This window comes from Musca autumnalis, unplaced genomic scaffold (genome assembly GCF_047663935.1).
Source record: "Musca autumnalis isolate F117 unplaced genomic scaffold, ASM4766393v1 scaffold_5, whole genome shotgun sequence".
NCBI lineage: Eukaryota > Metazoa > Arthropoda > Insecta > Diptera > Muscidae > Musca > Musca autumnalis.
The window spans coordinates 208,091,787-208,103,635 of record NW_027412088.1 but is presented as its reverse complement, the minus strand read 5'-3'; the positions used below and the strand labels follow the sequence as shown (position 1 = coordinate 208,103,635).

The following is an 11,849-nucleotide window of genomic DNA, read 5'->3' as shown; positions in this document are numbered from 1 at the left end:
TGTTTGAGTGTCTGCGTTAATGAAAAATATCTTTAAATTAATTTCAACGCATGAATTCTTTTAATTTCCTACTCATTTTCCTTTTTTGGCTGCTGAGACTTCACAAAAAGAAATGTTTACGAGGCCATCTTAAAAAAGAAAAAAATATTTTGCAATTGAAACGCATCATTCAACAGATTGCTTTAAATAAATGACTGTTTTTCTTCCTCTTATATCCTCTCTGTATGGTATGGTGGGTGGGAAAGCCCTTCAAAAGCCATCATCTCTCCATCATTCACTCATTCTCTGGCATATCGTCATCATCATTAACATTGGCATGTCACGTTCATACAGGACACATGTGCAAATTTAATTACATTTATATTATGTGTTGTTGTTGTGCGAGTGGGAAGAAGACCACCAACAACACGATCTGGCCCATTGTCGCATACGGCTGCATACCCTCCAACCGAGTGGCGGCGACTAAAGTCTATGGCTGGGCTATAGCGATTCTTGTTATAGCTCCGGCACGGAAATAAACAAATAATCAACGCAGTGGCAACAGCGAAAGGAAATCATAGCTTTATTCGCCATATCTGTCATTTATACCAGGCATTTCTTTCGTCGTCGTTGTTGAATAATGCGGAAAACGACAATTAAGACTGAAATGGTGGATCATGTCGTGCGTGTTTTGGCAAACATCCTTTATGTTGACCCATCTGTCGCTTTCAATGTGTGTATGTGTGCGAAAAGCTTTTTATGGCTTTGGTTCGATGTCAATAATATTTTGCTTACGCATTTTGAATTTAAGTCGAAATTTTGTGTATCATTTTCATTTAAAAGATCATTAATGAGAAAGTGTATAGCATACTTATAGGCGACAGGGTTAAAATTGAAATTATCATGTGTTTCTTGAGGAGAAATCAGATGTTAAATGAAAACCCAGGGAAAAATTTTAGTAGACCCAAACTGAAGAAGCAGTCACGGAATATCAGTAGAGAAATTGTGATATTTTAGCGTCACTTAAGTCAACTAAACTTTGTTTCGAGCCAATGAGGAAACTAAATGGTCGCAGGAGGCATTTGAGACACTTTTGAAATCAAGGCAGATGTCTATGGCCAGATAGTGCTACAGTAACACCCCTGCGATGCTACAATTCATATATGTAGCTTAGGGCCATTATTACATCCTTTCTGTAGTTAAATTTTGGCCGGTATCGGACAGATAACGGGTTTTTTGTTCTTACATGTTTCCTTTAATAATAAATGTCAGATAAATGAACAGGAACTTTGTGTTCCTTTTAAAATTTAAACTTCGCCCGAGAGTATGCTGCACCAAAAGCATGAAAAAATTGTTAGCTAATTCAAATCAACCAGATTTGAGTAAATTTTATGTATACTGACTTTTTTGCTTGATATTGCCATATTTTTACAAAATTTAACATTTATGTTAAATGGAAGATGTAATAACAAATCCCTGGTAATGCGAACTTTATTCTTTAATTTTCTTAAAGTAAGGTATAACTAAAATGGACTTTAAAGACAAGATGTAAGAACGGGCCTTAGTCTAGGTAAGTCGTAGGACGTATGGTGGTTCATCTCCTTTGGACAATCTCTTTCTACAAAAACGTAATAGATTAGAATGAAAACAGGGATATCCGAGCTAGGGGTAGCCGAGGGATATGTCCCATCTCCGAACTTGATCTAAGTCTGGAGAAAATATCTCGAGGGCCAATTTTTGCCCCAAATCGGTTGATCCGTTTGAGAGTTATTGTGCGCTCCAGCCAGCCTGGCGAACATGGCTAAACCAACTGCAAATTCTCTGAATTAGATTTTGTATTTCATATTGGTAGGTTCCTCTGTTTTAATTTCTCTAATCCATTTTGCCATTTTTCTCCCACGTTTTTACATATTCATGAGGTTTTATAGGGTAAATCTAAGGCATTTTTTATTACCGAGTTTGATATCTCATAACATAGTGCACACGGAGCCATGTATAGAGTACTTATAATAAATTAACATAACACTCTAAAAGTAAACGGCTGCCAAACAACCTGATAACTTATCGAAGGACGAGCTTATAACCTCCCGTCAGGAACTGAAAACCAGACAGACACCGTCGGAAGTGTCCATAACAAAAGACAAAGCCTTTCAATACTCGCAATGTTGAATCTGTAAGTTGCTTTTATCAACGACAAGGACGACGCACAGTGGAAAAAATTCCTATCTAGCGCTCCAAAAATGAAAAAAATCCCATACGTCAATTTAAAAATTATTGGTGCAGTATTGATCTAAGGTGTCCAGAGAATCTATGAAATGTAAGGTTAAACCATAAATTGGAATGGAACATAAATAAAACTTGTTGGCTTCAACCCATTCTTACCCATTTTTCTACATTGATGCCAACACATCTTCCACGAAAATGAATTTTAATGGTCGACATTATGGGATCCCTCCTAAAACACTTCATTTTAAAGAATTTCAGTCATACTATAAGAATATGTTAATAGTTCGCGAATTCTGTAAGGGTGAAACTCGGATTTTGGTTTTTACCATATCCTTTAAAATACCGAAAATCGGCAGGTACCTTTCTATGGATAAAAATACAAATCATAATTATCCTCATTATGGACAAGCATCGACTTTTATTTTTGGCGCGCTAAATCGGTAAATTTTTCCACGTCGCGACGTGGTGTGCACTGTCATTATGAGGAATGCTGTGATACTTTCTTCCATAAAATAAAAAAAGAGAATGGCATGAAAACATAGACCTTTTGCTGATTCTAGGCTCCAAATTAGCACTGATGGAGTGCGATTACATGAACTTTTGATTGTAAGAATAAGTTTGTCTTTTGTTATATATTCTTTGTACGGACTCTTCATTTTCACCCGTCAATGCTATCTTTACTTGGTTACCTGGTTTCCTGATCTTGACGGTATGCTAAAAGCTCGTCTTCAAAAAAGTTTAGTTTTTGAACATTTTGTTATATGACGAGGATAAAAATTCTAATTCCGATAATTCGCTACACAAATCGAAACCAACGACAAAACCAACGAGTTCAGTAAATGAATTCCTGAGAAGTTCTGCTGATTACGTTACAGTCTGCACCTTATTCCTTAGAAAAGTAAAATTACTTTCCAAAATCTGCACTTGATCGATTCTTTTCGTTGGCACATCACATTTACATGCATCTTTGGTATTATCCTCGATCCAGTCGATATATTTGCTAACGCGAGTATAAACACCAGGATAATCTTCACGGGCACAACCCTCACCCCACGAAACCACTCCAGCCAAATGGAAGATATTCAACTCTTCATTGGCCACCATTAGCGGACCACCACTGTCTCCTTGGCAGGCATCCATACCACCCTCAGCTGTTCCAGCACACAACATGTTCTCCGTAATGCGGTCTTTGCCATACTTAGTTTCATGACAAGCCATTTGTGACAGAATCGGCACCTTAACTTCCTAAAAAACTCGATAAGCTAATTACTTCCCGGAGAATAGCTGTGTTAAACTTACCCTCAGTGTTTGTGACACTTGACCACCCTCAGTGGTAACACCCCAACCAGTTATTACGGCCAGTTCATTGTCATAACTCCTATCTGACATTGCCAAACACACTGGCCTCATTACCTTGGACATTTCCACTGCTTGATCCAATTTCACCAAACCAATGTCATTGTCATTATTCGACATGGAATATTTTGGGTGGACCACTACCTTGGCTGCCATTCTGTCAATCACACGCACCGTACGATCCTTTAGATTATGGGCCATTAAACGTACACTTATAAACGGTCGAGGAAAACTTCTCAAACAATGGGCGGCTGACAGCACATAACGGTCACTGATGAGTGATGCACCGCAATAGAAGTGACCTCGAAACAACAGCATCGCCATCCAGGGATATTGATTCACTTGAGTCTCATAGCCACCTACAATGCGTCGTATTGCATTGGCTGCACCACATGTACAGGCTGCACAATCGCTGGACCCTGTTGTAGTTGTTGGCGGACGGAAAGTTGTGGGTATGACACTAAATGGTGGTATGGTTTGAAAAATCGACAATAACCACTCAAAGAAATTGTTCTGCCTCAACACCGGGGTAGATGAAAATCCTTGACGCTGGCTTTTATCTGCTGCAGTGCCGAATGAAGGTGAGGTCAGCAGCAGTAATTGTATGAGGAAAACAATTTGCCATTTTCGCTGATAAGCGTTCATGACGTCCAAAATGGGCTGTGTGTTGTAACGTCCACAGATGTAGGCTAACTAACTTAGCACAGACATCATCGTTCCAAACAAAAGTTTTTCTTTTAGACTCTTTTTCGTCGGGCCTGTGCTTTTCCCGATAAACAAGCTTCTTGGCAGCCACTAGTTAGCTGGCCAAAAGTGAACGCATTAATATGCTTTTCACATTTTTCGTGATACATCAGCACTCCATGTGCATACATATCGGCCGGCGACCCATACCAAGTTGGCTGTGCAAAAAACTGAATGAAAGAAATAAATCGCTGCTGTCTGAGCGACTTCAAGTGCATTCAAATTCAATCCTACAATGGCTGTGCTAAGACAAAACCGGCTTATTTGCCTGTCTGGGCGAGAGAAATGAAAAAAGAAAGTTTTTTCTTGGGTATTTTTTTCTGCTGCTCTGGCACAGATAAATGTTGGTTGGCACTAGAAATGTGTTTATTTTATTTTCACCTTAATTAACAAATAATAAATAAATATCAATAAATAAATAAATTAATTATTATGAAAAGAAATTACAAAATTAAAGACAAAATCTCTGGATGACTTGTGTCCATTTTTACTTCTTGATTTTCTTTGTCTCCGAGTGGCAAAGACAAGCATTCTTGGTAAGAGTTTTAATCCAGGTGCCATAACGATTGACACGAGCATAGACACCAGGGTAACCCGGCTTGGCACATCCCTCGCCCCAGGATACAACACCGGCCAGTTGGTGTTCTCTGGTGCCGGTGGCCACAATGTGTAGTGGTCCACCACTATCCCCTTGACAGCTGTCCTTCATACCATCCGGATAGCCGGCACAGAGCATATTGTCGGTGATACGTGATGCGCCATAACGTGTTTTGCGACATTCATCTTGTGACATTATGGGAACCTTTACTTCCTGTGGTAATAATATGGAAAAAGGAGAAGTAGTAACAAAAATAGAATTAGGTGTTATGAGAAATAAATAGAAATGGTATAATAAGAGCTAACTTGTATGAACAAATTTTGTATGGGGAAAAAATGCAATAAACACAACAATGCGCTAACAAAAAGTTCCTTCATTTCACCCCCTAAGTTATCAAAAGATAAGCTTCTTTTAAAGCTTGTGTTCTAGTCAGCATAAATTGCTTTCTTGTTGATTTTTGTTAATGGATTTTTAGAATAAATAACGCTTTCTTTTCTATAGAAGCTTCCTAGGAAAGCCTTTTGTCCTATAGAATCTTCCTAAGGAGACCTCTTGTTCTATTGAAGCCTACTTAGGAGGCCTTTTGTTCCATAGTAGTCTCCTACGGAGGCCCTTTATTCTACAGTATCCTCCTACGGAGATCCTCTATGCTATTGAATCCTCCTACGGAGGCCTCCCTCATGCGAGAGCCTCCTACGGAGACCTCCTATTCTATGGAAGACTTCTATGAAGACCTTTTATTCTACAGAAGCTGCCCATATTTTAAAATATGGTGGTACCCTACTGATTGTTTTCAAAGTTAGGACATTCGCGGTCAATAGCGGACTTGGCATACTAAATAAATAAACCACATGGTTAAGGTTACTATGCAGAGTATGTTCCGCATAGATCTAACTTAACGATTTAGGCTTTAAAATGCCCCCATTGGAAGGACAATTGTCACGCCAATTATCCGACAAAAATACCCCAACATCCAAGCTTATAGTCTGTTCCAAAACCCAATTTTATTTATATTTTGTACACCACAGTTTCTGACGAAACCTTTAGCTTCAATCCAACCACTTTGGCTTTAAAAAAATCGTTCAATGTCTCAAGATGACTTTCGCTAGACCAAACATGGGTTTGATCAAACTTTCCACGCTGATGAAACTTGGGTTCATATAAGTAGGCATGGAACTGAGGTGCAATGACTAGTACACCTGCAGTAAGCATTTTTGAACAGTCGGTAATGTTATCAGACATTATCCGCGTATTCGAACCATGAGCTTAAAATAGAATGGGACAGTAATGTTCGCCACTTCTCGTATGTTTTTGGTAAAAATTTTTTTGCAGATTACAGACGGCTAAATATGATTCGCTAACCGTTCAAATTCGCAATATATTTGTAATCCAATATATTTTATAGCGTGGACTGAATTCGGGATGTTGGCTTCTCTTTAGAACCATAATAAATTCCCTTTTAAAAAATTCCCTTTTAAAACAAGCCCACTAGAATGTAGTTGGTCAGAGGTTCAATCTTTGAAATAACATCACATTCTCCGATAAACCGCTTAGCTATGAGTCTATGTTATCAGAGACTTTCAGACATGTAAAAACTGTGATATTCGGTAACATATGCCAACTTCACCACTGTTGCACCTTTTATTGATGCTACATCAAGATGCGAGAAAAAATTGTGAGTTAATCGAAGATTTACTTCTTTCTATTTGATTATCTTTAACAATAACATCTGCGCTGGTCTGATCTTTAACGATAAAATCTACCCTATTTTGACTTGACGCTTCGATTCTACCAAACAGTAAGTTCTCATATCTTTGAAATAGGAAAATTATCTCCTAACCCCTTATAGAACCCATAGAGCAAAATCACCAAGTTCCCCCTCATCAGCTTACATAAAACACCTCCGATCCATTTAGAGCATACCAAACAAAATAATGAAAATCTCCACTGCCCCATACATACCTGCAATGTATTCGAAGTAAAACCACCAACTTTCAAAGCACCCCATCCAGTCACAGTACCGGTTTCACCTTTAAACGATTTACCCGGAGTTGGCATACACACCGGATGTAGCAAATCAGTCATTTCCACCGGTTCAGTTAGTTTTATAATGGCAATATCATTGTCATATGTGCGAGCATTATACTTGGGATGCGTTGTGATTTCTTCAACTTTACGATCGATTTTTTGGAAATGTGAGGCGTTACGGTCATGTTCCAGCAGGCGTACACTAATACGCTCTTTGCGAAAACCATAAACACAATGGGAGGCGGTAACCAAAAATTGATCATTAATAAGCGAACCAGCACAATAGAAACGACCCCCATACAGCAGTTGGGCCATCCAGGGATATTGATGAACCTCAGTTTCTTGACCACCCACAATACGTTTTTGAGTATTGGCAATACCACATACACAGTCACTGCAATTGCGTGGCGGATTGAGTACAGGTGGTATGGGGGTGGTTGGTGGTGTTGGTGTCGTCGTGGTTGTTGTTGTAGTACTAGTTGTTGGGGTAGGTGATGGTTCTGCTGTTATTAATTTCTCTGTGGTACTGGTAACTTCAGCAGCAGCTGTTGTTCTATGTGGATTACCATCAGGAGTAGTTGCTGGTGTTGTTGTTCCTATTCCCAAAAATCCCGTCAACGGCTCCAAGCTAGGCCTTTGAGGCACCAATGACAAAACCCATTCAACAAAAGTACTTTGCGATTGTTTCAGAGTTTGTTCTTGTTCCTCATTAATGGGAGTGGTTTTCCGGCGTGCCCCTTGCAATGGCAAGGGACCACAGATGAGCAGCACTGCCAACACTAATGTTAATATTTTCAAATTTATTAACATTCTGTTCACTGTTTAGCCAATATTCAAATGTATTTCGCAAGCAACTGACGTTTGGCGATTGAACTATTTTTCTACGAAACCGTTTGTTACGTTTGACGCTTAAAAACCGACTGTGCATATTTTTCATTTTGTATTCAACAGGGAGCCGTGATTTCTTTAAGCACCACATTGCGCTTGTGAGCTTCTTTCACTTTAATTACGGCACACTCTCTTGGCGTGCGGCGTCGTCGCAGCGATGCCTAACGTTGACAAAGCTGACAACTTGTTGAACGATTAAGTGGTCGACAGAGTATATGGCTTGTTAATTCGTGCTACAGAGCTGTAGCTGCCGCTGCTGCGACTGTTGTATTTGCGCATGCGTGGGTGCCTGTTGGCCAGTTTTGCTTCGCAGTAGCCACTTAAGTGGCGAAAGTTTATCGATTTCGCTATCAATTAAAATTGCTTTATGAGGGTAGTATGGCAAATGAGTGAGAAGCAAAAGAAACATAAGAGAGGAAGAACGAATAAATCTAAACGTGCTATGTATGGCTTCCACCTTACTTAACATACCCGCTTCCAAACGTTTATAAAAATTCGAATGATTTATGATCGTTTTTGTGTGTCGTATGACCAATTGATAACTCCGTTGGTCATCTCTACGTGAAGTGTATGAATAATAATGGCCCTCTTCACCAAAAAGACTAGGGCATTCACTAGCGATAGCTACGTAATTTTTTTGATTTGGTGTATTTGTTTTATCGCCCATTTGAATCAGTTAAATTTATTTTTATTTCATAAATCGATTATTTATTGAATAATCATGAATGGTGGTGTTGTTTTGTTTTTTGGTTTTATTTTTTGTTTATATTGTTTAATTTGGCTATCTGCCTGCCGTTTGTTTGTTGTAGCTTTCTGTTTTTGGCTGACTTTTATCGAGAATCCATATTTGGTTGAAATTAAAATGTGATTGTGAGTGTGTTTAAGCTTTTGGTGTTTATGTTACAACAACAGCTGACTGGTGAACGGACGGACGGACAGACGCTTGGGTTTTGTATACGATCTATTTTGTGTTTTTTTTCTCTCGCTCTCCCTTGTCTTGTTATTGTTTTTGTTTGGTATTATAAATTTTAATTGAATTATGGCAATGTTTTGTTTTCGACATTTTTTTCAAAATTTCTCAGTTTATTTCGTTGAAAGCAAAAGTGGGTCAGTTTTTTGCTCTTCTTTTGATTAAAATCAGATTCTCTTTTCAACGAAATACTCTTTTTTTGTTAGGCCAGTGAAGAGTAAAATGTAATATTATTATTTACTTCATCCTAATAGAAAAAAATTATGAAAATGAAATGAATGAAATTTATGAAAATGAACTATAAAGGCCTGCGTACATAACGTACATAAGCCGCTCGGCTTTCTTGCTTAATTCATTTCTGGTAAAAGACCAAAGACCAAGTTCGACCTAATTGAAATGCGGTTCTGACATTTCTTTATTCCTTTACCAGAAATGAATTAAGTAAGAAAGCCGAGCGTCTTATGTACGCAGGCCTTAAAGGCCTCGGTATTTAAGAAGCATGGCTTTCTTGCTTAATTCATTTGTGGTAAAAGACAAAAGACCAAGTTCAACCTAATACAAATGTAGTTCTAGCATTTCTTTATTTCTTTACCAGAAATGACTTAAGCCAGAAAGCCAGCCGCTTATGTGTCGAGGCCTTAAATCATTAGCAATGTTTTGCACGCAATTCTCAATTTTGTGCCTCTTGAATCTTTATGAGTGGATTTGTTTTTTAATCTGATGCCGCATTGGCGATATGTTTTGGTTTGTCCATAGAAGACTTGGAATCTTATATGAGATCGAAGATAAATTATTTAAGATTAACATACATATAATATGATAGATTTTTAGGATTTCCGACTTCTAAGTCGTCGAGACCTTCATACGGCTGATGTAAATGTATAAAATGAAGTAATCTGTATATATATTTATAACATTGAGTTCAAAATTACCCCTACCTTCACTTCGAAGATTATCGAAGGCAAAGAGTGCAAGTATATTCACAGGCAATAATTTTGTTTTCGAACCATCAGTTTGACATTTTAAACAAATTTCCAACTAAATTCGAAAACTTGTACACCCGTCTACCCAGCACGTCTGGCTACGTGCTGCTTTAAATTGCAGAATAGGTCTATATGACGTATTTTCGCTTTAGTAGCAGTATAACACACCTGATCATACCATAGTATCTGTTGAGTAGACAATACTCTGATATATTTTCGGGATGGGCAAATGGGATATTGACTGGTTCAGATTTTCGATATCACATCCGTGTTGTTTCAGTTAGTGTTTTATTGGTTATGTTCGAAAGGATGTGAAGCATTTCTGCAACAAAATTATCATCCGATTTTTTAACACACCTCATGGGAGATATTTACTTATACAACAACAATTGATCTGACGGGAACCATTCGGATTTATAAATATCAAGATTTTAAATCTGGGGCTGTTACGAAAATTCATTCTCCTCACAGCGGGGCACGTGCTTATTCTTACTTACTTAGCTGGCCATTACAGAACATTTGTTCCATAGGCCGAACTAAGAAAATATCTCCATTTCTCTCTATTTGTTCTTTGAACTCTGGAATACCGCGCCTTTCCATCTCTTCATCCACTTGTTTGCGCCATCTATTCTTTGGCCTGCCAATTTTGCGTGCACCGCCAAGCGGTCCGTATTTATACGCCTTTTTAGCGGGTTCATTCTTATGATATGGCCTAGCCAACGCAATTGATGCATATCGATACGTTAAACTATATTCATGTCGTTGTATAGCAGATACAGTTCGTGGTTCATGCGACGTCGATATTCACCGTCAACCCAGATTGGTCCGTAGATCTTTCGAAGAATTTTTCTCTCAAACACACCAAGCACTGCCATGTCTGCTTGCGCAAGTACCCAGGCTTCGGAGCCATACATCAGAACGGGTAGTATCAGTGTTTTGTAGAGCGTTATTTTAGTTTGACGAAATGTGGCTTTGTTTTTAAACTGCTTACTTTAACCAAAGTAGCATCTATTGGCCAATACAATTCTTCTTTTTATTTCACAACTGATGTCGTTTGTTGTGTTTACGGAGGTGCCGAGGTAGACGAAGTCGTTTACTACCTCCACAGTTGGTCCGAGCTCAATGGACGCATTGCGCGTCGACACCATCAACTTGATCTTCTCAGTGTTTACCGCCAGACCCACTTTAGCAGATTCTCCTTCGACCTTCATAAAGGTATCAGTTACTTCTTTTACTGATCGACCCATGATGTCTATATCATCAGCATAAGCAAGTAACATGTGACTATTGGTGTAGATTGTGCCACTTCTTTTGACGTTTGCCTCTCGTATAACCTTTTCCAGCAGGATGTTGAAGAGATCACACGAAATGCTGCCTCCTTGTTTGAGACCTCTTTTGGTACCAAACACTTCGGAGAGGTTCTTTCCTATTTTAACTGAAGACCTCGTGTCAGTTAAAGTCATTTTACAAAGCCGGATGAGCTTAGCGGGGATACCAAATTCAGACATGGCGTGAAATACCTTTGAACGCAGTGGGCTGTCGAAGGCTGCTTTATAATCGACAAAAAGGTGGTAGGTGTCGATCTGCATCTCTTGCGTCTTCTCCAGGATTTGCCGCAGGGTAAATATCTGGTCAATGGTGGACTAGCCAGGTCTAAAGCCGCATTGGTATGGTCCAATTATCTCGTTGACCATAGGCATTAGTCGTTCGCACAATATCCGACACGATCTTGTAGGCAATAGGGAGTATACTTACGCCCTTATAGTTAGAGCATACAGTCTTATCTCCCTTCTTGTGGACGGGGCACAGGATACTCCGTTTCCAATCGTCGGGTACTCGTTCTTCCTGCCAGATGGTGCTAACTAGCTTATGAATACACCTTATTAACGTGTCGCCTCCGGTTTTAAACAACTCGGCTGGTAAGCCATCGGCTCTTGCTGCCTTATTATTCTTCAGCCGATTTATTGCTGTCTTTACATCATCTTGGCTGGGAGGTATACATTCAATACCATCTTCTGGCATTGGGACTGTGGTGTCTTCGTCGTCTTCGCTGCTATTGGATACTAACCGTTTTGAA

General features: G+C 39.0%; 2 protein-coding genes across 2 annotated transcripts; both read right to left on the bottom strand.

Annotated features, from left to right (window-relative positions):
- Positions 1-3,069: 3,069 nt before the first annotated feature.
- LOC141386936 (trypsin-1-like) lies at positions 3,070-4,206 on the bottom strand. Its single transcript, XM_073955835.1, has 2 exons — positions 3,505-4,206; positions 3,070-3,450 (listed from the first exon to the last, which is right to left on the bottom strand). Exons 1-2 carry the CDS (start codon positions 4,204-4,206, stop codon positions 3,070-3,072), a joined length of 1,083 nt encoding a protein of 360 aa, XP_073811936.1.
- A 398-nt stretch (positions 4,207-4,604) lies between these two features.
- On the bottom strand, positions 4,605-7,855 carry LOC141387602 (trypsin-1-like). The gene is made up of 2 exons (XM_073957510.1): positions 6,866-7,855; positions 4,605-5,116 (listed from the first exon to the last, which is right to left on the bottom strand). The coding sequence occupies exons 1-2, from the start codon at positions 7,739-7,741 to the stop codon at positions 4,793-4,795; spliced, it is 1,200 nt and encodes a 399-aa protein (XP_073813611.1). The 5' UTR covers positions 7,742-7,855; the 3' UTR covers positions 4,605-4,792.
- Positions 7,856-11,849: the final 3,994 nt, after the last annotated feature.